Genomic DNA, 27,771 nt, shown 5'->3' on the forward strand with positions numbered 1-27,771 from the left:
TTTGGTCCCTTGAGTGTGGCTCTTCCACAAAATACCATGGCCTGGGCGAGTCTATTTTGAAGTGGCATTACAAGAAGTTTAAGTTTAAAAAATTTGGCTCTCAAAAGAAATTTCAATCGTTGTACTGTTGATATTTGACTCTGTTGACTAATGAGTTTGCCGACCACTGCCCTAACAGAAGTTATTTTGGAGATGTGCAAAAGGTGTCCGTATCCTGTACTGGACTCTGCCATTATCCTTATAAAAAGGGAATGCTGACTAAATAAATGTCCAACGCCCCTTAGGTCTCTTGTGTGAGTGATGAATCCAGCATTTATCTAAACTAATAAAAGAGAAAGACGCAAACTGACCATACCTTCGCAACGCCCACCAGCCAATCAGGAGTGGGTATGCAAATTAACCCATCAAAGATGGCAGGTTAATTTGCATACACAGGCGCTGAGCAGCTGGGGGCTGGACGCAAGAGCTCCACACCACCCCAGCCACTCCGGGCATCTGGGCAGTGTGGGAAGGCGGGAAAGCGGAAAGGCGGCTCCGGGCTGAGCAAAGGCGGTGCCCAGCAGAGCCAGGGGAAGGAAGGCCCATTCTTGCGCAAATCTTCGTGCATCGGGCCTCTAGTTTCACTATAAAATTCAAGGCACATTCTTAGGATAAGAACAAAAGTTTTCTAGAAGGAAATAAATGTGAAAATCACAAGACTTCTTAGGTTTCTCCAAAAACACAATACATTAACATACCCTCAATTGATCAAGCTTCTCTCGGATCTGAATGAACCCCAAGTGCAATTTGCCCCCAAAGTGGTCTGCAAGTCGACGGTCATTGTCATGGAGACCAAGGTAGGCTGAGCAGACTTCACAGACACGCAACTTCTGCTGTTGAAAACTGGATGCAGGCATGGAATTTCTGTATTCTTCCTGGAAAAAGAGAATGGAGTGATGAAAATGCCACCAAATAGTCAACCCCTAAAATGAAAATATTTGAAGGGACTAAAGAAGTGCGTTATAAATAAATAAGAATTTGATCCTTTCAAAGCTTCAGATATTTTTAACCAATTTAACTTCATCATTTATTTAAGAAATGAACCAACAGCCCTAGCCAGTTCAGTTGGTTAGAGGGTCATCCAATAGGCCCAGGTTGCAGGTTCGATCCCCGGTCAGAGCATATATAAAAATCAACCAATGAATGCATAAATAAATGGACAACAGATCAATTTTCTCTCTCTCTAAAAATCAATTAAAAAAAATTTTTTTGAAAGAACCAACAGTCATGATTTTAAAACAAGGAAAATTCAAAACATCCAGACCAGCAGGATGCTGCCTATTCTCAGAAGGAGTAGTGAAGGCAGGTCTCTAGGCACTGTGGGGAGTGAAGACCAGAGAAGCAAGACAGGAGAATCTTTAGCAGGGTCCTTCAAAAAATAAACCAAATAAACAAGCAAAAAAAACTCGAGCCCCATCCACAGAATTTGTGTCCCAATGTCTAGGAAACTATATCCCAATGTAGCACCAAAAGTTAAAATTTGGAAGGACAAATATATTAGACACTCTCTTCAAAGAAGAAAGTGTGCACAACAAAACTGAACAAAACCAATTCCCTCCTGCAGCCACTACAGTCTGAGTCCAATCACAAGAAGTAACTCACTCAGGCTCAAAATATATAAGACACGAAAGAAAATGAAACATGACATGGAAACTGCTGTTTGTGCCCAAGTTAAAATGCTCCTTCAAAATCCAGGTTTAAGATATGCATTACAATAGTCACTTATCCTTAAAGGGAGGCTTGCTTGTAAGTAATCTATTAATCCACACATTCAAAACATTTCCTAGGAAAGACAAATTAAAATAAGATACCACATCACACTCACTAAACTGACAAATATACAGAAAAACAGGCACTCTCATACATTACTGACAGGAGGAGCCTGAGTTGGTACAACTAATGTGCAGTGTACTTTAGTGATCTATCTAATGGAAGGGGGACATATATATGCTATTATCAGAAACTCTCCTTCCTAATCTATGTCCTAGAACACTCTCACATGCACTAGTAGACAGGATCAAGAACACTCACTGTATAACTGTTTGTAAAGATGAGAAATCCCCCAAACCTACAAAACAGCCAATGGACAGTCATCCTATCCTATCCTACATAATAACCAATATATATAGCCTATCATATATAATAAAAGGCTAATATGCAAATTGACCAAACATCGGAACAACTGGTCGCTATGATGCACACTGACCACCAGGGGGCAGACGCAAAGCACAGGAGCTGCCCCCTGGTGGTCAGTGTGCTCCCACAGAGGGAGCTCCGCTCAGCAGCAGTGGCTGGGGTCAGACATCCCCCAAGGGCCCCCAGAGTGCACAGGCCGGGCTGAGGGACCCTCCAGAGTGCACATATTTTGTGCACTCTAGTATGTTCATAAAATGGAATCCTACAGCAATAAGCTAAAAAAACAGATCTATAGGCAGCAACATGGAGAGATCTCACAAACAATGCTGAGTAAACAATGCAAGTGAATAAAAGATATAGTGTGGACAGAATTTATGTAGGACTTTAAATATTTAGTATATTTTTATTGTCTTCAGAGAGGAAGGGAGAAGGAGAGGGAGATAGAAACATCAATGATGTTCTGTATCTTGATTGTTATTAATGTCAGTGTCCTTTCTGTGATGTTGTGCTAGTTTTACAACATCGGGGGGTACGGGTAAAGGGTAACAGGATCTCTGTATTCTCTCCTGCACACGCCACACTGGGAATTGAGCCCGCAACCTAGGCATTGTGCACTGACCTAGAATCAACCATGACCTCCTGGTTCATAAGTCCACGGTCAACCACTAAGCCACACCAGTGGGACATGTAGGACTTCTTTTTTTTTTTTTTTGTAGGACTTTTTTTAATGCACAAAGTACATCCCCCTCACACACATGCATAGAGATTATGGGTATAAATGTGTAATAAAGTATAAAGACAGAATTGAAGGTTATGTTACATGTACACTAATGCCTGTCTCTGAAAAGGGAGGAAAAGTGGGACTAGAGAAGAGGGGAAACACAGAGAACTTGAATTTCCATTATAATGTACTACACACTTTTAAGTAAAAACAAAACCAAAAAATCTTAAGCAAAAATTATAAATATGTTGGTTATACAAATACAGGCAGTCCTCGGGTTAGTAGGACTCGACTTAACGTTGTTTCATGGTTACATCACCATCTCCCATTTACAGTATTTAAAAAGTTCCGTCATTTCAACATATGTACATATGTGCTTTATGTTTATTATTATTTATTTACCACAAATAAAGGTCAGGAATTGTTATCTTTCTTTTAAATTTTTTTTACTGTTTCACTTCATTACTGCTGTGTATGTGCTCCATGTGAGTGACGTAGGTGCTTATGTAGGTGGGTTCCGACTTATGGCACAAATCGAGTTATGTCGCACCATAGGAACATATCTCCCACGTAACCCAAGGACTGCCTGTATTTATGATATTGTTTCCCCTTCTGTAGTTTTGTAACTTCGAATGCTATTCTGTAGTATCTCTCAAGATAAATTCTAATTATGCTGACTGAAAAGCCAATTCTGCCCTGGCCAATGTAACTCAGATGGAAGGTCGCCAGTTTGATTCCAGGTCAGGGCACATGCTTGGGTTGTGGGTTCAATCCCTGGTTGATGTGTCTTTCTCACTCTCTCTCTCCCTCTCTCTAAAATCAATTTCAAAAAAGCATGAGGAAAGAAAGAAGATCCCAAAGGTTACATACTTTATAATTCAATTGATATAACATTCTTGAAATGACCAAATAAAGACATGGAGAACAGATTGGTGGTTGCCAGAGATTAGAGAAGTAGGTATGGCTATAAAGGGCAACAGAATGGGGATCTGTGGTAATGGATGTTCTGTATCTTTTTTTTTAAATATATTTTATTGATTTCAGAGAGGAAGGGAGAGGGAGAAATACCAATGATGAGAGAGAATCTATAATCGGCTGCCTCCTGCACCCCCCACACTGGGGATGGAGCCCACAACCCGGGCATGTGCCCTTGACCAGGAATCGAACCAGGACCTCCTAGTTCATAGGTCAACCCTCAACCAACCACTGAGCCACGTCGGCCACGCTGGATGTTCTATATCTTATTAACGTCAGTGTCCTTTCTGTGATATTGTGCTAGAGTTTTATAACATTGGAGGAAATGGGTAAAGGGAACACAGGATCTCTGTACTCTCTTAAGCCTGCTACTAAGAGCAGAAAGGATCCCACGGGTGCTACACCACCACAGAGACCAGCACTCCCAAGCCTTCCCACACACCATCTGTCTTGCCTGGTGGTTTTAAGTGGTGCTGCCTCTTGACGGTACTCACAGTGATGGGGACAGGGAACAGCAGCAGGAGCAAGGATGCTAGCAATCCTGGGCATGAATAGCCATGTGTCCCATATCCTGCTCCTGTCTCAGCTGTCTACAGACATCCATGTGGTAAACACCACATCTACAATTACTTTAGCCCAGTGGTCGGCAAACTCATTAGTCAACAGAGCCAAGTATCAACAGTACAACGATTGAAATTTCTTTTGAGAGCCACATTTTTTAAACTTAAACTTCTTCTAATGCCACTTCTTCAAAATAGACTCGCCCAGGCCGTGGTATTTTGTGGAAGAGCCACACTCAAGGGGCCAAAGAGCCGCATGTGGCTCGCGAGCCGCAGTTTGCCGACCACGGCTTTAGCCTATGTGTAAATCTTTGAGCCATCAGACTTTGGTGTCTGCTTGGTTCTTTGAAGCAGGAAGAGCTGGCCCTCAGTGTGTGGTAGAGGCCACGAGTGTCTTTCCTAACGCCCTGGCCTTTCTGGTACAGCTGAGCTGTCAGCAGCAACTCAGGGAGTCTAACATCTGTACTACATATGAACACAAATTTCCCATTTAAGCATGTAGAGATCTAGTTCCTATAAAGGACTTATATGAACATACGACCCTTCGGTGCTTGGGCCAATGCTCTTACCACTGAGGCACGGGGGCCAGGGCTCATTTATCTTTTAGTGTGATCAATCTAAGCATTTATATACAAAAACATCAGATATGTATTGTGAATTCTTTTGTCTCTCTTTTATGTTCAAGAATGGATTATATTACCACAAATATCACTGAAGGGGATGCTGGTGTGACAGGTGCATGAAGCATTATCGCAGCACCACCTTCCAACAAACACTGCTGACCTCAATTCCAGCCTGTGCTGTTGAGGCACCGTGGAAAGGTGTCCTGACGGCCCCATCATGAGTAACCCCATTGCTCTGTCTCTTCAATCTGTCACTCGCTCAGCAAACACTGCTCTAACACCATGACTCTTGGCAATACCCTACTATGTATACCATGCTCTGAGCCAGGGTAGTGACAACCAAAATCAGACCTACACCAGGGCATCTATAAGCCATCTCCTCATCTCTACCTGGCCCTCCTGCCCCCACCACTTTGATAAATTTCTCAGTCTGTGGATCTCAGCTAAGTGGCCTTTAGGACTAACTTACCCTATCTGAAGACCCCCTACAACCCAAAGTCACACTCAAACTCAGACCCCATTTCTTCTTAATTAATCTTATCCAACTGTTCACATTCTCTTCTGTCTGTGCCCCCACCCATTCTCCAGTGCCATCTCCATTAGGGGAGGGCCTCTTCCAGTTTGCTCACAACTAGGAAAGTGCCAGGCACCGAGTTGAAGCTTGGCGAGCATTTACTAAAGGAACACACCCTGTCTCACTCTGGCTCTACCATTCTCGAGCCACCTCCAATTGTAATGAGGATTCAAGAACAAGATATCCAACAGATAAAATAACCTAGTAAGAAAATGGTTGTCAGTGAAACAAACACTGAGCCCTTGATCTGTTCCGCTACCACACTGCCAGTGTGTCCTGTCCTGGCACCCAGGCCAATACCACTTGTATGCTACTCAAACCTGCACAGGCTCTCTCTACCGAAGATGCAGCATCAAAGGTCTCATTCTTTACAACAATCTGCAATACAACTGTGGTCCAGTCACACAAGCTATAAAACCACCACAGCCCTCCAACTCCCCAGGGAGCTAGAGGAATAAGCAGTAAAACTGGTTTCTATGGAACCTCACACATGGGAATTATGCTCAGATCGGGCAAGTGACTGGTCTTAGGTTATGAAGGGATGCCAGGGGGCACAGTAAAGACAAGAGACAAGCCCAAGCATGCACTGGGATCCTGTCAATGTCTCACCGCATTTTAACTCCTTCTTAAGATTCAAAAATTAGAGGCATGGCTTAAATTTCAGTCCAGAGTCAACTCTCTGGCATTACTCAGTTTCCCCTTTCTCTAAGACATTTTTCTCACCAACCTCAGCTTCTTTTTTCTTTGCACGGACTTTCTCCACTTCCATAAGAATTTTCTGGGATTCATCCACATTTCCTTCTGCTCCCAGCTGCTCAGCTTTAGCAAGAAGTTTTCCTATTTCTTCATTCAACTCATGTACTTTTTCTGCCTGAGGGGAGAGAGAAACCATCAAGTAAGCAGGCATCCAAAAAGGGGAGGATTTTTAATACAAAGAAAATGAGTGTGTTTCTTGCTGAATTTCTGGTCTGTCCCACTGAAAATAAACAGAACAGTTAAAGATCCTTGGTGGCTCACATAAATTGTGACAATTACGCCATCCTTATTGCCAACACTGAGACTCTGACCATAAACTAAACCTGTACACTATGTTTCAATAAAAGCACTGGCATCTCTGTCACTTCCAATATGGCTGCAAGGATCAATATTAGTCATTTTCTAGGCTGTGTTTTTTTATGTCTCCTTCACAGTTCGATATTTTGGGGTAAGAGTAATAAAATGTCTAGGTTTAAATATATGAAACCTATACTATAAGCAAAATGCCTAATTATTTTTATTTACTTTCAGAAATAAACAGCACTTTTGGTCCAGTTAGCAACTGCATATATTCTAAGAAATGCTTTTACAAAACTGAAAGGGAAAAAACAATAAGCAATTTTAGTTCCACTGAACAGGGAGTACAGAAGAATAATGCAGCTGACACCCACCCAGGCCAATTATATACAAATCTACCTTCATTTCGTGATATGGATGTACTATAGTTCAAACATTTCCCCACTTCCCATTTCCTGTTTATGTGGGATAAAACACACTTTAAAAAGTATGTATGGTGGGGGCAGGGATAGCAGCAGTAGCTCCTGGTAGCTGAGAGTTCACTGACAGCCACTCTTCTTACTGGAAACACTCAAGGCAGAGTAGTGTCCACCCCAAAGATGCACTATCAGTGCTGATGGTGAGCTGTAAGTCCGTCAGCAGCCCAGTTCTTACCAGACAGTGATTTGTACCAGTAACTCGAGGCAAAAACCTCACAAGCATACCTTTGCAGAAACTTCTGCACTGATCTCCTCCTGTGTCTCTGCCAGCCGCTTCTTGGCAAGTTCAGTTCTCCGATCACACTCAGCGATAAAGGACTCCAAGTGATCCATCGCCTAGCTCAGGAGAAGCAGAGAGCTGGGATCAATTACATGTATGATCTAAGAACCCAGTTGTTCGACAGGAAAATACTCCTGGGTTGATTTCTTAAAGCCTGTAGGTTCAGTGGGAAGATTTGAAACTACACTCCAGCCAACACATCCATAGTCACATTAAACAAGGGGCTTTGTTAAACCAAATAAGCATTCGGGAGCATAGTCTTCTCATCTGATTTATTTATTTCCAAATTTTGTAATAGGTACCCCATCCCTCAATAACATTTCCAAGAAAATACTAAGGAAAATTACAACACTTGGCCATGATGAATAGTTTTCTCTGAGGGACAGAAAAGGCTGGATCGAGACTGGTGTTAAGAGCCCTCCTCTGGTGAGCTGTGGGAAATGCAGATGATGTACTCACTGGTCTTTGTGAGCCACGCAAATATTACCCCTCATGTTCTGAGGGTAGAGCTCCCCCTTCCACCTCAAAACAAAACAATAGAACAAATATTACTGAGAGCTGTGAATACGTTTAGTTATTGCCTACTGTCTAAAGTACCAGGAAAACTGGTATACTACTTACCCAAAGAGATAAAGGAAAAGAAACTCTAGAAATCTAAATGCTTACTCCGGAGAGAGTTGGTAGGGAACAATAAAATACTAATTAACAAGTTGTCACATACTAGTATACTAAGTAGTTAATTTGCCATACTAGTCAAAGGCCCAACATAACTTCACATACATACAAATAGGAAATCACTTGTCCAACTTTCAGGCTACCACCAGTAATAAGCAGAATCTCCAAAGTTATAACCATGAGCCAGTCTGCTAATGTCATTATCACCTTGAAAGCAAGGGAGTATAGCCATGGATAACAGGGTCAGACAGTATGATCTAGCATTAAGAATAAATAGGGAAAAGAAATTTTGGGTGGTAATGATAACAAGACAGATAAAAGTTAGGCCAACAGACCAAGTGGTGGTAATTCATATCCCTCCCTGCAAAGATGGCCAGGAGAGAGCAGGTGAGCTATTAAGGAAGTGCTCCACAAGGATCCGTTGACACTGGAATAACATTTCACTATGTTCAAATCAAGCAATCAGGAATGCAAATGATCGGCATTTGTTTGCCTGGATGCACTGTATTTCCTGGAAAAATATAGAGTAAATAAGTTGTACTGACAAATTTGAACTCACCAGGATCAAAGTTCCAATGAGCGGATGGATATGTGTCACGTACCATCTGTGCTCACCTAGGACAACTGTGCCTAAGAAAATAGCCTGAGATGCCCCAGTTCACCCACACACAGGCACTGAGACTTTGGTGCGGAGCCCCTCGAATGTCTACACAGAGCCATTTCACACCTGAGGCAGATCCAGGGATCCACTCATCAGAGGCCCAATAGAGAGCAGACATCTGACGACACTGCCAGTGTCTTTACCAATCAGAGAAACCACTTGTATCTCCAGCAGAATCCCAATTGGCAGGGTCAAAAATCAGAATCAGATTTCTGATCAGTTATAAACTAAACAGTAAACTTCACAAAACAGAACAGGCAGACCGCAGAGAGGTATTTTAACTGCCAGGTTTTCTTTTTTTTAAATTCTCATTTTAAAAAAAATTCCTCACCTGAAGATATGTTTTTGATTGATTTTAGAAAGGGAGGGAGGGAGGAAGAGGGGGAGAGAAACATCAATGTGAGAAACATCGTTTAGTTGCCTCCTGTACAGGCCTCTAAAAGAGATCGAACCCATAACCTAGATCTGTGCCCTGACCAGGACGACACTCCAACCCAGGGAGCGAACCGGCCAAGGCTAACTGCCAGGTTCTACTGCCCCTCCCTCTCTTCAATGTGCTTCTCAATTTCAGAGTGATTCCTAAACCAAAGAGCAGGTCTAAATGATTTTTTTTAATGTTGCATTTCTTGAAATACTTGATTATTCTCCACATGATAGTAATAGTAATTGCTATAATGGATTAAAAAATTCTGTTACAGACATCTCAGCAGAAAATTGAAAGACTAATATTTAAATTAAACCACTTTCTTCTATACTAAAAAAACTAACTAAAAAGGCCATGAAAAATAGATCTGATTCTCAATAGCAATGAAAATTTTAAAAAACTATTAAAAAACTTTACTGAAATACATTTGAGGTCCCATAGCTCATCAAAATGCACAGTTTTAAATGGATTGATTTTATTGTACAAAAATTGCTCTTTAAAAAGCCGTTTAAAATGAGGCACCCTTGCTAGATGCTGTGGCTCAACGGTTGAGACCCATTCCCAAGAGATTGCTGGTTTGATTCTGAGCCAGGGTACAAGCCTGGATTGCAGGCTCATCCCCAGCACCAGGTGTACAAACGGCAGCCAATCAATGTTGTTTCTCTCTCATCAACGTTTCTCTTTCCCCTCTCCTCTAAAATCAATAAAAACATTTTAAAAAAAATAAACAGAGGTACCCTTTCCAGGGTCATTGTATTATGACCATTTATTGTGGTATCCTCTTATGTATTTCAGTAAATTAATTTTTTTTAAAAGGTATTTGCGTCTAAAAATTAAGTCCTAATCACAACCTACCACTTACTACTAGAAAGTCACCCAACTTCTCATAACTCGAGGGTGATGAGATGAAACATGAACTCCTAAGGGTACTTGAGCACAGCACAGCACTGCACACAGGTCTCACTGCTGCTGCAGGAGGCTGTCCCTTCACACACAGGACTGGCTGTGACTGACTGTGCTGTTTCTGATTCTGCCTGGCCAGCAGCAGTGACACCAGCCAGCAATCCATGAGCCTGAGACAAAACAATGTTGTCAGAATGTTCACAGCAAACATGTGCCCCTGGACAGTTTGCCTGTTCCACACATGCCTCAAAATAGCTGTACAGGGACTCTTAAGATTTCCATTTCTCAGAAGAAGAAGTTGAGGTATAGGTTCCAAACTACTTACTAAGTGATAGTATCAGGATGCAAGGACCCCTGTGGTTTAGCTCCCTACACCTTAATCCTCACAACTCTGAGATAGTTATCACCAGCCCAGTTTCTAGATGAATAGAAACAGGTGAAATAACTTGCCCAAGGTGACACAGGGATTCTAATCCAAGATATCTGACTTATAAAACTATTAAAAAATGTGTGTGTGTATATATATATATACACACATGTATGTGTTCTGATTATACCTAGTTTTTCGGTCTTACATATGCACAGTATTTTTATATATATATTGTATTATATATATGTGTGTGTGTGTATATGTATATATACATGTACATACATATATATATACACATACACACACACACACACACACACATATATATAATACAATATATATAAAAAATACTGTGCATATGTAAGACCGAAAAACTAGTATCATCAGAACTGGTCACATTTGGTATATTAAGACAGTTTGGAAATTAGTTAACATGGTGTGTTGTTCTAGAAAGCTGCCAAATAGAACATCACAGAAAAAGACAATTTAAAGAAAAGATCAACTGTATTTACACTAAATTAAAGAAAAACAAACTATTTACATTTTCAACATATGGATACTTAAGAAATGTACTGCTCTGTAACTTTTCCACAGGTTAAACTAATGAGTTGACATTGTTTATTTGCCAGTGTTCAAGTTGAGGAACTTGAAATTCATTTACAGAGTACCTAGTAGAAAATATTACATGCCCTTTCCTAGAAAATTCCTGGACAAAACACTCAAGAAAGCAAGGTCTGCTCCTAGCATGATCAGGCTGAGGCTGCATTAGGCCTGAGGAAGCTAATGGTAGGCACCTTCTCCCATCAAAACACCTGAATTTTGGGTGGCTCCTGAGTGGAAAGGTGCCAGAAGTCCTGCCCTTCATGCTCAAACTGAGGATACAGGCAGGGAATACCTACACAAAGAAGTATCTTGATGACAACTCTATCAGGCCCACAAAGAAATACATTTTTACACCTTTTGGGTCTCTCACTGACAAAGACCCAGAGTTTGACAACTCACTGTCAGTGAAGATGTGAAAACTGGAACTCTCACACACCATGGTGAGAGCATTCTCACCATGGCACTATCCATTTAAGAGTTTGGTACATACCTTTTTAAATTGTGTTAAACTATAAATTGGTAGTTACAAAATAGTCACAGGAATGTAAAATACAGCATAGGGAATATAGTCAATAGTACTGTGATAACTATGCACAATGCCAGGTGGGTATGTGAAATATTGGGGGGACCACTTTGTAAAGTATATGATTGTCTAGCTGCTATGCTGTACACCTGACATACAAAATAATATTGAATGTAAACTGTAATTGAAAAATAAAATTTTAAAAAGTATATAAAAACATGTAATTTTTATTCCAACTAAACACGTTTTGCAAGTTTCCTTATCTTTTTCACATCAATGATCTAAAGTTGTGTAGTATTTCACTGTATTTTAACACAACTATGGTAACCCCTCTAATAAATACATAGTTGGGATTTTTCAATTCCATTCCTTTAAAATGATAGCAATAAACATCTTATGTCTTCTCATACATAGGCAAATACTCTTTTAGGACAATTTCTTACAAATTGCTTAGAAGTGATTCAAAGTCCGTAAGTATTTTAAATTTATAAAAAGGGCTGATTAGTTCTTATTTTAAGGGAATTTTCCTTTAAACCATTGCATCATGAATTAATAAATCAACTATAAACTTCAGTTTTAAAAAGAGTTCTTTTCTAAAATAAACAAAAGGCATGGATATCTTAGTACCATCCAGATTGCAAAACTTTCATTTTGATCTGATTTCAACAACCTATTTTGAAAAAACAGCCCTTATATAATAAAAATGATGTAGCCCAGCTGGTGTTGCTCAGTGGTTGTGTCAACCCATGAACCAAGAGGTAGCTGGTTCAATTCCCAGTCAGGGCATATGCCCATGTTGTGGGCTCAATCCTCAATAAGGGGGTGTACATGAGGCAGCCAATCAATGTTTCTATTTCTCTTTCCTTCTCTCTTCTTCTTTCTCTAAAATCAATAAAAACATCTTTTAAAAATAAATAAAAATGATTTAAAATATAATTCAAATCGTTGCTATATCGAACTTATTTGATTAAAAAAATTTTTTAATATATTTTATTGATTTTTTTTTACAGAGAGGAAGGGAGAGAGACAGAGAGAGAAACATCGTATGAGAGAGAAACATCAATCAGCCGCCTCCTTCATACCCCTCACTGGGGATGTGCCCGCAACCAAGGCACATGCCCCTGACCGGAATCGAACCCGGGACCCTTCAGTCCACAGGCCAACACTCTATCCACTGAGCCAAACCGGCTAGGCATTAAAAATTTTTTCAATATTAAAACAACATAAATGTTATACTTTTTTTGTCAGCTCTCTAATATAACCCGGGTTAAAAAAAGCTCCTAAATATCCTTGATTGATCTACTGAATGGAATCTGATTCCTCTCCTACTCAGTATCACATGCTGCTGCTTCCCTTCATTCTGGCAAAGAATATTAAACTTACAGAACTTTCAGAGACTTTGGAGGTAAATGTTTGACCCACCTCACAGAAATACTGCCAACAATGAAGAGATTCTACCAAAACATTTGGTGAGCTACACAAATGTGTTAAGAAAAATGAGAACAAATCATGGGTTAGTGATGATCACACTACAGCTCTTCCAGAAACCACCTCAATCAACTTGTGAAAATGAAACATGAGTCCATCTCCCAATAGTGATGATCACACTACAGCTCTTCCAGAAACCAACCTCAATATGGACACTTGGGAGCTAATTCACCCCAAGCCTGAGACTCAAAGACAACCCATGGGCTACACGGCAGGCTGGGAGCTAAGTGCCAACAAACCGGTCATCATGAGGCAGCAGCAGGGTCTTTCAAGAGTTGGTCTATTAACCATATCTAGTCAAAAAGCTAATGTGTTCTGCTTATCAAAATTGCAATTTTGAAACGCCCCACCCCCACCCCAAATCACAACTGGCCTCTATGAGAATTCATTCTGAATAAAGGTTCTTTGAAAGCTACAAGTGACCCCAATAGACAGATACTGGATGGCTAGTCATATGGAAAGGGGAGACTTCCATGTGAAAAGTCTGAGCCTTCTAGAGCTCTGGAATCAGTAACAGTGAGTGTATATTAGCTACCGAAAGTCATTTTCATCAAATTAATTCAACAAATTTATATTCTGAGAAAAAACTTTATGTTTCTTTCTAAGTTTATTCTGCAAGACTAAGGAAATAAAAGTTAATATAGCTTGGTATTTTAAAGTCAGGCCACTTTTATTATTAAAGTAACCCAGGCACATCCAAACACTACCAATATGTATAAATTTTAAACTTTTAACGTAGGCCCAGCTGGCATGCCTCAGTGGTTTAGCATGGACTTATGAACTGACCTATGAACCAGGAAGTCAAGGCAGCCAATCAATGATTCTCTCTCATTATTGATGGTTCTATCTCTTTCTCTCCCTCTCCCATCCTCTCTGAAATCAATAAAAAAATATATTTTTAAAATAGTAAATTTTAGTCCTAGCCAGTTTGGCACAGTGGATAGACTGTCGGCCTGGGGTCCGAAGGGTCCCGGGTTTGATTCTGGTCAAGGGCACATGCCTGGGTTGTGAGCTCGATCCCCCGGGGGGGGGGGGGGGGGGCGCTATCAATGCTTCTCTGTCATCATTGGTTTCTCTCTCTCTCTGTTCCCCTCTTCCTTCCTCTCTGAAATCAATGAAAATATATTTTAGAAAAACATAGTTTTTAATATAAATTTTTAAGGTAGGGCAAATTCTATGGCACGTGAACTATATCTAAAGCCATTACTGTAAAAAACCTTTTTTATCTCCCTAACACCCAGAGATACCTGCTTAAAACTTCATGAAACAGAATGATAGGACCACAATTTGTGTACCAATCCCCCATTAATAGTTTTATCATAGCTTTCCTTCCCCCTGAAAAAAAGTTGCAACAAACCTCTTTTCTGTGTATTCATTTGCACAAATCCCCAAGATACCTTCCCAGTTGCAGAGTTCTGGGAGGAGCATACAATAAATGTTCACTGGACATGCTGACAGTTCCTGACAGACTGCCCTTCTACAAACACGGCTGCCCCAAGTTGCCCTTCAGGCTTCAGGGTAGGAGGCCCCCTCCATGTGTTCATAGCACTGGTTATCAAACATTTTAATATAAGCTTTCCATAATGTCAAAATTATTTTTAAGGAGATAGCAGAAGGGGTGCTTACCTTTTCAAAAGAAAAAGTAATTCCCGCATACTGTAAATTTTCACACAGCACCAAAAGGTCTTTTGACCTGTTCTAGCCCTCCAACTAAGACAAGAGTGACCATGTCAAGGAGTATAAAACACCCTCCCTTCTTGAAAAAACAAAACAAAAATAAGGACACATATGTAACACCTTAATCAATAAAGAAATTTAAAAAAACACACACCATGGAAGCATCATACCACATTTTGCTTTTCCACTTAATCTTAGAGGTAATTTCACATCAACATACACTAAACTACCTCCATTCTCTTTTCACAGTTATAGATCATTCCACCAATTCAGCCAGTCCCTTACTGAGGTTAGTCTTTTTGGTTCCTGCTTTCTGCAGTTATAATGCTATAAGAATATTCTGGAGCAAATTTATCTTAGTATATATGCAAGTATTCAGTCAGATATACTCTCACAACTGGCACTGGTAGAACGTGTTTTCACACCCTGAGATGCTCAATTACCCAGGTGTATCAGGATTACTTAACTCCCATCTCTTTAGTTCTGAGTGAAAGTAAGCACCTGTTATAGGATTAGATGCCTGCTAGGAAATGTTCCTCGCCCGTTTTCTATTGAGCTATGTCAACCATGATGAATTTTATATATAGCAGGTCCTCGAATAACATCATTTCATTAAACATCCATGAGATGATATAGGAACTTGACTCTTGCTTATATCTACTATTAACCTACGGTAAAATTGGTTTCTTTTTACATCATTTCACTAAAGTCACAGAACCCACCAACGTAAAGTGAAGACTTAATGTAGAAAGGAAACTAGCCCATCATCACATATACAAATATTTTGCCTCAGTTGTCTTATTTTATGTATGGGAATTTTTCATAAGATAGTATCTTAAGTTTTCATATAGATTAATGCATCCATCTTTCTCATAGCTTCTATGCTTTATAACATCTGAAGATGACAAAAACAAAATTAACTTTTTGGGGCTCCAACTTGGTATTTTTCCAACTGGCTAATCCACAGTTTCCAACACTGTTCATTAAAAACCAATCTTCTCTACTCTGACTGAACAAACATATACCCTTCATAATAAACCAAATTACTATTTATATTTCAATCTCTTTCTGTAGTCTCACTTTCTTCTATTTACCTATTCTGATATTAATCAGGCTATTTAAAAAGTACACTGACCTTCTGACTTAGTAGAAATGCTAAGGTTTGTGATCCAAATAATATATTAACTAAAACTGAGATTTCAACCTATACCTCTGTATACCTATCAGTTTACTAAAACCTGATATCCCTAGGTAACAGCCTCTTTATATAATCATTTTTAGGTTATTGGAGAATTAAAACTCATAATATAGAAAATTACCATTCCCAAGTCCCATCTGTTAGTTGAGCTGTTGCTAGACATTGTTAATTCAAAGATTCAATGCTGAGAGCACACTGCTGTTAAAGAATATATTTGGGGAAAAAAAATCCATTCTAATCACTTTTTAAGACTACTGGCTTAACCAGAATTTACTCCAGCAACAATATATCCTTTAAAATGTCCTTTGAGGGGAAAAATGTCTTTCCTTGGGTTTCATTTTTCTCTGGCTTCCTTCACAGTCTTCAACTCAGGAAACTGAATGGCATCAAACCCTTCTAATGACTTCTGCTCATAATAGTGTTGGCGGATTAGGGGGAAAAATTAAAACAACTCTAAATCATGCATTCTCAAAAGGGGAGGGGTAAAAACTGGCCTTATAGGGGAAAAAAATCTAAGATATTACAATGGTTGTAGAATGGAAAGAATCACAGTACATAAACTGACATGCAGCATGGATTATCATGATATCCAGAGTGTCAGAGCGAACGGGGCCAAATTCAGGAAAAAAAAATATATATCTTTTAAAAAGGTTCCTTTGGGAGAAAATAAACAAAAGTTGTGAAACGTCATTTTATAACCACTAAATTACAAAAATTTAACAGTCTGATAATACCAATGTTGGTGAGGATGTATACACCCCTATTGTGGGTGTAAATTGATATAGCCACTTTATCAAACAATAGAGAGAAAAAAGAAAAGAATTATCTTGAAAGGATGAACATGTGCATCCCTTACAAACTACCTCTCCTAGGAGTATATCCTAGATAATAGAATATATCCTAGAAAAATCCTTGTACACATGCACCAAGAAGATACTAAAGATTATTCTTTATACTCCTCATAATAGCAAAAAACACTAATTTTGTCTATGAATAAAGAATGGATAGATTGAGCAATACTCAATCAATAATGAAAACAATACCCAGCAAAATGGGTAAATAGAAACACTACTGAACCAAAAAATAGTTATTAACAACTGTCTACACTATGAAACCATTTTAAAGCCTCTAAAACAAGAAAGAATAAACATAATCTTCAAGGAATCATAAAAATGTGTAATACAAATATTTTAAAAGGAAATGACACACACAAAATATAGAATAGTGTTGGGGAGGTAGACACACAGGCAGACACAAAATGGTATTGGCCATGTTCCAGATCTTAGCTAGAGTGATGGAATAACAGGTATCTATTTTGTTTCATAACTTACTTATGTTGCATTATTCCTATTAGTTCAATATTTGGCTCTTCACAATAGGGACTAATTAACACCAAATAAAACTTACATCCAATTCAAAAAACAGGTCCCTTTCTTTACTTGCGATTTCATAATCTGCTCGGAGGGCCAAGTCGTGGATTTTGGTACATTCTCCTAAATCCATGCGCTGTAAGAAACAAACAGAAGTTTACACACGAACATCTACCCATTAGAAAGCACATGCTCTGGTGTCTCAACTGTCACCAATATAAACAATACTTTTTTGAATACTAATCTATCATAAGAAAATTAAGAAATAGAATATGGCTGAGAAGCCTTATTTTTCTTTACCACCGTGACTACATGATACTCAGAACTGATGCATTTAACAAGTGTAAAGGTTTATATCTCTTTTAGACCCAGAGATAATTGGACAAATGAAAATCACATTAATTAACTTTGCCAATTTTATTTTTGCATCAGTCATAGAAAAAAATTTTCTATTTTTTAATAGGAGAATTGGGGGTGGGAGTGGCAAGAAAGAGACAAGAAAACCCGAGTGTCCTGATAGCAACAAGCTTCTAGTTCTAGGCATCCTTTCATGCAATCTTGACTACTCAAGATGCTCAAATTGCAGACAAGAAAAGGAAAGAGCAGACAGAAATCAGGTTTTGGCAATTACAACACAACCTAACACTTGGCTTTTGTGTAGCACTTTGTATACCAAAGGGAATAAAGCAGAATAGGCTGATTCAGAGCCAAATGAATCCTCCATTCTCTTAACCTGATAAAAGACCCTGGACATATAATTGGGCCACTCAGTTGCCCTTTTGAGAAACAAAAGGCTCTTTAACCAAACAAATCACCTGTGTTACAGTAAGATTAGCCTGATGTGCTATTATGTGTTTTAAGCACCCGTAGAACAATTAACCCTGCACAGTTCTTATGTAAATCCTGAGTACAAGACTGCACAAACACAAACACCGCCTCTGACATCTAAACAGCAACAGGGAAGTTTGTATACTGAGGATCATGCTTATCAAGTAATAGAGTTCGAGTTAACAAAACCCAACATCCAATGAGACAACTCATAACTAGTAAACAAAAAATGATGGAACCCAGGAACTCCTTTGAGCTCAAACTGTGTTCATAATGATATCAAAACCTTCACGGGTTATAAAATCCATAACATTTTAGGAAAATTAGAGAGGCTCACAGTGCCTGGCTCTTGGGCCCTATCTCACAGAAGGTATGTGCCACACTCACTCACAAAATATCCTTCAGCCCTAGCCAGTTTGACTCAGTGGATAGAGCATCGGCCTTCGGACTGAAGGGTCCCAGGTTCGAATCCGGTAAGGGCACATATCTGGGTTGGGGGCTTGATTCCCAGGGTGTGCAGGAAGCAGCCGATCCATGACTCTCTCTCATCACTGATATTTCTCTCTCTCTCTCTCTCCCTTCCTCTCTGAAATCAATAAAAGTATATTAGAATATATATATATCACCAGTGACAGTAATAATGTCAGTAAGCTGCCTAGCGTGTTTATCTTCATTTCTACCAAAGATTGACTCTTACATTTAAATGCGAAACCGGTTTGGCTCAGTGGATGGAGCGTCGGCCTACGGACTCAAGGGTCCCAGGTTCCATTCCGGTCAAGGGCATGTACCTTGGTTGCGAGCACATCCCCAGTAGGGGGTGTGCAAGAGGCAGCTGATCGATGTTTCTAACTCTCTATCCCTCTCTCTTCCTCTCTGTAAAAAGTCAATAAAATATATATTAAAAAAAATAAATAAATACTAAAACCTTTTCTCCTTCATTATCTTACTCTGAAGTCATATATAGCTCATGTATTTTGGTTACACAGGGGATCTAGAGGTAGAGCAATAGTGGTTCTAGAAGCCAAAGTTGCAACTAGAATCACTGCCCCTGTAAAGCTAACTTTTGCTTCATTTACTCTTTTAAGTACCAACTAAGATTATTTAAAATACATAATTTCCACAAATAAAACTATGCGCTTTAGCAGAAAAATTAATGGCAGCTATTAGAAATACTTAAAAGCTAATGAAGTCTTGCCCTGGCCAGTGGTTAGAGCATTGGCCCATTCACCAAAGGATCAAGGATTCGATTCTCTGTCAAAGGCAAGGGTAAGTACCTGGGTTGCAGGTTAGATCCCCATGGGGGAGTGTAAAGGAGGCAACCAATTGATGTTTCAGTCCCTCCCTTTCTCCCTTCCACTCTTTTTTTTTTTTAATAATATATTTTATTGATTTTTTACAGAGAGGAAGGGAGAGGGATAGAGAGTTAGAAACATTGATCAGCTGCCTCCTGCACACTCCCCACTGGGGATGTGCCCGAAACCAAGGTACATGCCCTTGACCGGATTCGAACCTGGGACCCTTCAGTCCGCAGGCCAACGCTCTATCCACTGAGCCAAACCGGTTAAGGCCCTTCCACTCTCTTTAAAAAAATAAAATAAAAGCTAATGAAGTAACCACCACAGGAAGCACTAAAACCTTAAGTGCTAAAAATTTTAAGTGCAAATCAATTTCCACTCTAAAAACTTCCAAATGCCAAGAAAGTTTTTACATTAGGGAACCACAAATGAAGCAAAATTCACCGCTGTTTTCCTTTGGGTGAGAGCCCTCAAGCTAAAGCAAGCAGAGGATAAGCCTGGGTGCCATGGTTACTCTCTGGAAGTATTAGTATCTTTTCCACTTTGCCAAGGAGGCAGGGAAGTACTGGCCAATTACCCTGGCAGCTAAACACCAAACAGAGCTGAAACATCACACTCATTAGGTCCTTCCAAAATACCTCAAGTGGCTGTTAAATCCAGCCTGTCAGAGCTTTTTTACTGCACAAACACCTGTGTTCTCACTAGTGATCTGACACTGCTAACAGGAAAAGACACTACAGGTTTCTTCCAGGACCTTTGGAAAACAAAGTTCTTCCACTGAGACAAGTTATACTACTTTCCCTCCAGCTATTTTATTCTCCCAAACTTACTAACCAATACTATATTTTTCCATTAGGCCCCAATAAAATTATTACTTCCACCCCTCTTTACCTTACCCTAATGACAGGATATAGTTTTGAACAAAAACTTGGGCCTGCCTGGCGTAGCCCTTAGCTGGCTGCTGACGGTTATAACCACTTTCATCTTGCAGCTCCACTCTACAGAATTATATTCATTCCAATTTAACACAAACCCCCCATAAGACCCATCATTCAACTCTACCCTCACCTTCCACTTCCATGTAGCCCACACCCAATGAGGCTCAACCTTTACTACAACCTCCATTTGAATTCCCAATCCTCATCCTAATGGATCCTCGGCAACTCCTGAGATTTATTTGCATCTTCACATGAACATGTCTCCTTCTCCTCAGTCTGCTCCTCCTCAGACTCCTTCTATTGAGATGCCCCTGCCCAACCTGCCACCAGAGTGACTCTGATCAGTCCGTGGCTTCTCATCCCTCAAATGATTCCACAGCCTCTGCCTCCCTCTCCCCACTCACACCAGTCCAGATACACCAGTGGCATTCCTGCTGTCCTTCATCTCTATCCTCTACCCAGAGCATTATATCCTCAAAACCAGGCACATGTTCTTTCTCACCATTCACGTCTCTATTCCAATGTCCCTAAGAGTCCTAATCTTATCACCCTATCTAGAATAGTCCATTACCTACTCATTATTTATTGTATGTTCTCTTCCACCATTAGATGAGAGCAAAGACTTTGTCTTATTGGCACCATATCCTCAGTGCCTGGCACAGACAGTAGGTGTCCAATAAATGCTTGGTGAATTAATCTATACCTAACACAATAAACATTGGTGGGAAATGGCCTCATTCTGGTTATTTTTCTCACCAGCATTCTGGAACAATGCTACACAGGGATCTGATTAAGAAAAACATGGTTGGCCCTAGCCGGTTTGGCTCAGTAGATAGAGCATTGGCCTGCAAAATGAAAGACCCCGGGTACGTTTCTGGTCAAGGGCACATGGCCAGGTTGTGGGCTCCATCCCCAGTGGGGGGCGTGCAGGAGGCAGCCCATTAATGATTCTCTGTCATCATTGATGTTTCTCTCTCTCTCCCCTCTCCCTTCCTCTCTGAAATCAATAAAAATATATATATATATTAAAAAGAAAAGAAAAACATGGTTGAAATGCTTCACTCTGGTTCATGTCCCTCATCTCCAAACTTCTCCCAACAAGATTGTTGATCTATCAACAATTCCAGGTTATGAAACTTGTCCTACAGGAGTATCCTATAGTTGAACTGTTTATAACTAATGGAAGCCAGACATCTACATTGATGGATTCCTTTGGCTCTGAATTTGACGATTCTGCTTGACTTTGTCTGGTACACAAAGAGCAACACAAAAATCTGTAGCAAATACGAGTTACAATGCTTTCCTACATAAGATCAAAGTGCAGTAAGCCTCAGGTAACAGACTCACAAGGTTTGGTATTAATTTCCTATTTGCTGTCAGAAGAGCCAGGTTGAGATTTAATACACCTAAGCAGTTTCCCACCACAATGATATTAATAAAGCAATGATTAATCACAAAGAAAACGTTCACTAGTACATGCACATTTGAGCCTTAAAATGAAGACAGTTTTTATATCCACGAGGTGGCTGTGAAATCTTAAAATGGTGCTGATCATTATAGAGCCTACACTCTATTTAGTCTTCTTAAGTCCTATCTAATTTTGAATAAATGCAATTCTACAAAATTAGCACTCATCTGTTTTGTTCATCTGAAGTGAACTTAAAATTTTAGGGGTCTATATTCATTGAATCGTGTTACTTTCTTGAAAGGGTGACATAACACAAAACTAGAAAAATCAATGCTATTCCCAACTTATTTTTAGAAAACTTCTGAACTCGGAGAAGGAATGTTATCTTGTTTGACTCTACAAAAACCTGGTAACTTTTGCCTGGCCTGTTTGTCTCAAGTGGTTAAGTGTCAACCTATAAACCAGGAGGTCACAGTTTGATTCCAGGTCAGGACACATGCCCGCTTGTGGGCTGGATCACCAGTAAGGGGTGTACAGGAGGTAGCTGATCGATGTTTCTATCATCTCTCTCTCATCAATGTTTCCATCTCTCTCCCTGTCCTTCCCTCTCTCTTTGAAAAAGCAATAAAAACCTATTTTAAAAAACTGTTCATTAAAAAAAAAATTCCATTAAACTAAAAGAACCTATAATTTGAAGGGGCAATAAAGGTGATTTCTACCTGATAAAGGAAGACAGAATTCAACCTGGAAAACTTATACTGCCTACACAGCACCCCAAACCGAGTGTTCTGTGATGTCTCCCTCCACCCTCCAAATGTCCCACAAATGCACCTACCGTCCCAGCCAGGATGTCATGAGGGCAGCAGTCCAGAAGGTGACTCTTGCAGACTCGGTCATCTGTAAACTTCACCCTCTGTCTGGTTTCATCTCCTGAAATTTATTTGTGGTTTTAAATAAGACAATACCACGTTAAATACAAAAGCGTATCTGGTACAAGTCACCTGGATGATTTGCAGACTACCAAATACACTGAAAAGCTGATCTAGAGATATTTACAACTGGAGTGGAATACAGATGTTTTTTGATGCTAAATATATCACGAAGAATCACATTTAATAAGATCTGACTCCATCATTGTGCCAAAGAAGTCAAGGAGTCAGAAGTAAAAGGCTGAGCACCAAAAGGCCACTAGCCCCACACATACATGTGGGCAATGATACCAAAACCCATGTTAATCAGAGGGCCATGAATCACCACATATGACCTATAGCTGGTAGTTTCCACCAACAAAAGCTATTTATTAATCTAATCATTTTGCTGTGGACAAAATGTGTAGGCAGCATTTTGCTCAAAAATACAAAGAAAGCTTTCAAACTCTACCGCTAATAAATAATCTAGACCTAGTCTTCCTATCCCCTTTTCACCCCCACCCTTAAAAAAGAGAGTTGGCACCTGGGAGTCACTGTTAACAAGACAATACTTAAAAAAAAAAAAAGAAAAAAACTTAAAAAAAAAAAAAAGGCAAAAAGGAACTAGGTTAGTCAATACACACTGTGAGTTCCAACATATACTGTACCCATCTGCATTCTTCAAGACCTCAGCTGCAGAATTTTATGCCCGCTGTTGAAAAGTTTTAAAGGAAAAGTTTTCTTGCCCAACCTGCAGTAAGGAAGTCAGGGGAATGATACATAAAAGTAAAGGCAAAGTGGAATGTGACAAATTTTAAAGCTAATCTGTGTATAGGACACAGAGCTGTGTAATACTAAAGGAGGAATATATTTTAGGATTTGCAAGCATCCAGGATTAATGTAGTGTCTTTTTATTGAAAATGCTCTCTTTCTAAACTACACTTTTAAAGATACTTGTGAAAAAAAGCAAACACTTTTTTGTTATAACAGCTTAGAAATTGGTTGTGACTCACGGCTCGATGAACATGAGGCTTTTCTGCAACTCCCTTGCAGATTGATGTAGGCAGGCAAAGATACACTGAACCTTTATAAATAAAATAGAGGGGCCACAATTGTTCAGTTTGTATGAAATAAAAATATGGGAAGCAATTCAAAAGCAACTCAATATACAAAGAAAGCTAAAAAGCACGTTTTCACCTATGAAATATAGTGCAAAGAATTTGCACAGCCCTGCGAATGTGCCAGTGTGAACTTACAACTTCATTACTTCAGTAGAAAAGAAAACACAAACCACAGCAGGTATATAGTTTTGCAAAGATGCAACCACTTTCTCCTGAGACAACCATCATGATCTTGCACTCCTCCCTACAATACAACCTAACCTAACGACTGACAAGCGCTGGCTAAACAGAGCCTCTCCTAAGTGGGAAGTGGGCTTGGAAAGCAACTCGGCAGGAACCCTCGTAAGAAAAGCTCAATTTACGGCTCTCCTTGCAATGATACAGAACAAGAACGGCGGGAGTTCGAGGCCCATCGGCTCCCTTGGGTGTAGCTTCTCCCAAGTGGCCGGCGACCTGAAACCCATGGTGGCTCCAGCCTTTCGCCAACTGCCCGGTTGGAAATGGCAAGACCATACATGGGGAAGGGGGATGGAGCCCCACTGACGGAGCGGGCTCGGAGGAGGAGCTCGCCGAGGATCCGCCGCCGGTGGGAGAAAAGCCGGCCGAGGTCGCCCGCCTGGCGAACCCGCTCACACAAAGGCCCGGCGCCTGCCATCCGCGCGTGGGGGAGGGGAGGGCGCAGGCGCAGACATTTGCGGCCCCCGCTTCAGGCCGCCCGGCGGCCTCGCCTCACTCCCGCCCCAGCCCCTCGCCTGGCTGGCCGCCCCGACTCACCATCCCGGGCCGTGCCCATGAGCTGGTCCAGCAGGGCCCGCATCTGCGCCTGGGCGGACATGGTGACCGGCGGGAGCAGCAGGAACGGCCCTGACAAGATCTCTCAATTCCGCAGCGGTGGCGACGACGGAGAGTCACGTCGGCCTCGATCCCACTCGGCTCCTTCCCTTCGCGGGGGACGTCGGGAGGAAATACGTCAGCGCCGGCGTTTGGCCTGCTGGGAAATGTAGTTCCTGGGTCGGGTGCGTGCAGAACTCCGCTCTAGAGGAGACTGCCGTTAGATGGTCCAAGCCAGTTGTCTAAGCAGCGGAGACAGTCTCTACTCTGATTTTACTCTGGAGCCCAAGACTTATTAACTCTACAGAGGCTAACCTTCAACTAAACAAAATAGTAAATATAGACAAACCAAAACAAATCTCGTGGGTCTTTTTGCTAGCCAGTTTCAAAATGAATGATAGTCTTTAACCTGGACAGGAATCAGGAAGTCCTGCTGGAGGAGCTCTAAATGCCCTATGTGGTGACAGAAAGCCCTACAAGAAGAGTTCTAGGTTATAACAACCCTACCACACACTTCCTCTCCCCTTCTATAAAAGATTTCCTCTCTATTGCTTACCCAGGAACTTGCACCTGATTCACTATGGTGGCAAGGGCTGTGTTGCAATCCTATCTTTACTTCCAATTAAATATTATTTTTGCTGAAGGAATACCTGGCCGACTTCGTTTGTGGTCAACACAGTGAGGGCTCATCTGGGATCCAGAGAAGACCCGGATAGCTCTGGGCTGGTGAGCAAACAAATGTGGTGCCCACAGAGCCAGTTATTTGATCTGGTTGTTTTTCTCCCCTCCGCAGAAGCTTGAAGGTAAGTTTTCTCCAGAGTCCAAGCTTCCAGGTGTCTTGCGTTTTAAAGCTCTGTGGGTTTTCTTTGGAATCTGTTTAGAAGGTTATTTTTTTCTTTCTATATTAAAAGGCCTTGTTTGTCTGCGAGCTCTCCCTTTCATACTTTGGCCTGATTCCAGGGGATCAGGCTGTTTCTTGGGACTGTATTAACTATGGACTTGGTTTTTAGATTCTGGTGGTTTGAGCTGTCTGTCAGCCTGATTCTGTTCCTATTCTGTTGAAACTGTGTCCTTGAGCCTTTGGCCAGGCTCTCTCCCAAGCAGGCTGTTCTAATAGAACTACATTGCTTCTCAGCCTATGCCTGACCACCTCAAGTTGGGTTTCTGAATCTGCTGCCTCAGCATGGGGCCCTGACCCCTTCTCCTTTGGATCAAATGGTTCTCTTTTTTAAATATATTTTTATTGATTTCATAGAGGAAGAGAGAGGGAGAGGGAGAGAGAGATAGAAACATCAATGATGAGAGAGAATCATTGATTGGCTGCCTCCTGCACACCCCCTAGTGGGGACTGAACCCTAAACCTGGGCATGTGCCCTGACCAGGAAATGAACCCATGACCTCCTGGTTCATAAGTTGACCCTCAATCACTGAGCCACCCGGCAGGGCTTTATTTATTTATTTTTAGAAGGAGTAGAAAGGGGAGATAAACATTGATTTGTTATTCCACTTATTTATGCATTCATTGGTTGATTCTTGTATGTATCCTGACTGGGGATCAAACCTACAATCTTGGTATAAGGGGAGGATGCTTTAAGCAACTGAACTACCCGGCCAGGTCTGGATCCGACTGTTCTAAATGGAACTGGTTGCCCTAACTGGTCTGGCTCAATAGATAGAGCGTCGGCCTTCGGACTGAAGGGTCCCAGATTTGATTCCTGTCAAGGGCATGTACCTCAGTTGCAGGCACATCCCCAGTAGGGAGTGTGCAGGAGGCAGCTGATTGATGTTTCCCTCTCATCGATGTTCCTAGCTCTCTATCCCTCTCCCTTCCTCTCTGTAAAAAATCAATTAAATATATTTTTTTTAAAAAATGGAACTGGTTGTTTTTCAGGCTGCAGGCTGCCTAAGCTAATTGTTTGAATTGCTTAGCCAGTTTGGGCCCTTTCTCTAGAGAAAAGCCTCTGAAAAATGGGGTCTTGGGTATCTAAATATTTCCCTCCTACAGGGCTTCCAGCCAAATTTATGTTTAAAAACCATGGTCCCACCCAGTCGGTGTGGCTCAGGTAGTTGGGCATTGTCCCCTGCACCAAAAGGTTGCTGGCTCCATCCAGTAGGGGACATGCAGGAGGCAGTCAATCGAGGTTCCCCCCTCACATTGATGTTTCTGTTTCTCCCTCTCCCTTCCTCTCTCTCTAAAAATCAATCAAAATAGCCTGGCCACATGGCTCAGTGGTTGAGCATCAACCTATGAACCAGGAGGACACAGGTTTGATTCAGGCTCGATCCCCAATAGGTGGCATGCAGGAGGCAGCCAATCAATGATTCTCTCTCATCATTGATGTTTCTTTCTCTCTTTCCCTCTCCCTTCCTCTTTGAAATCAATAAAAATATATTTTTAAAAAATAAAATAAAAATCAATAAAAAATATTTTGAAAACCATGGTCTTTAATGTACATTTTTAAAAGATATATTTTATTGATTTTTTACAGAGAGGAAGGGAGAGGAATAGAGAGTTAGAAACATCGATGAGAGAGAAACATCGATCAGCTGCCTCCTGCACACCCCCTACTGGGGATGTGCCCGCAACCAAGGTACATGCCCTTGACCAGAATCGAACCTGGGACCCTTGTGTCTGCAGGCCGACACTCTATCTACTGAGCCAAACCGGTTAGGGCTTTAATGTACATTTTAAACTAAATGGACTGCTATGACCAAAAGTAATTAGAGCATCAATGGCCATTATGGGGAACTTCCCCCTCAACTTTTATAATGTAATGACTCTTTAGTTCTCTATTTTCAGGTCTGAGCTCCTGTTTTAAAACCATCAGATACACTAAGTTTGTTATGTTTTTAATTTTGCCTCTTTTTTTTTGCTGTTAAAATTTGTACCTGTTGCTTATTGAACCTGGACATGAGCAATTTGGACCATGCATTTTCTCTCCAACTTTCAACAGGAGACCCTGAAGAGGTCCTTCCTGGTATCAAGGGACAAAAGGCTGCTGATTTTGGAAGACCTGACTATTGATCAGCTATGCCTTCAAAGATCTCCATCAAAAGGGAGAAATGTCAAAATTAATAAAAGATTTAAACCAAGATAAGAATCCTTTTAG

The 27,771-nt window shown here is 40.7% G+C and overlaps 1 protein-coding gene and 1 long non-coding RNA gene across 8 annotated transcripts in view; one reads left to right on the forward strand and one right to left on the reverse strand.

Moving 5' to 3' along the window:
* Positions 1-24,719, reverse strand: part of LUC7L (LUC7 like) — a 35,017-nt gene extending 10,298 nt beyond the window's left edge. For 3 of the 7 annotated variants that reach the window (XM_054714555.1, XM_008157671.3, XM_008157672.3), the window contains exons 1-6: positions 24,605-24,683; positions 22,637-22,731; positions 17,370-17,468; positions 7,386-7,496; positions 6,356-6,499; positions 738-914 (exon numbers count right to left, since the gene is read on the reverse strand). In XM_054714555.1, the coding sequence (XP_054570530.1) occupies positions 738-914; positions 6,356-6,499; positions 7,386-7,496; positions 17,370-17,468; positions 22,637-22,731; positions 24,605-24,665 (687 nt within the window). In that variant the 5' untranslated portion in view covers positions 24,666-24,683. Of the gene's footprint in view, positions 1-737; positions 915-6,355; positions 6,500-7,385; positions 7,501-7,899; positions 7,961-17,369; positions 17,469-22,636; positions 22,732-23,377; positions 23,422-23,722; positions 23,794-24,604 lie in introns of those variants that run through there. The other 4 variants (XM_028134126.2, XM_054714556.1, XM_054714557.1 and 1 more) reach the window with 4 other exon arrangements.
* A 31-nt stretch (positions 24,720-24,750) lies between these two features.
* LOC129148788 (uncharacterized) lies at positions 24,751-27,717 on the forward strand. The gene is made up of 3 exons (XR_008555750.1): positions 24,751-25,152; positions 25,306-25,464; positions 27,616-27,717. It is a non-coding gene; the product is annotated as an uncharacterized LOC129148788 (long non-coding RNA).
* The last annotated feature ends 54 nt before the right edge of the window (positions 27,718-27,771 follow it).

This window comes from Eptesicus fuscus, chromosome 4, assembly GCF_027574615.1.
Source record: "Eptesicus fuscus isolate TK198812 chromosome 4, DD_ASM_mEF_20220401, whole genome shotgun sequence".
Classification (NCBI taxonomy): Eukaryota; Metazoa; Chordata; class Mammalia; order Chiroptera; family Vespertilionidae; genus Eptesicus; species Eptesicus fuscus.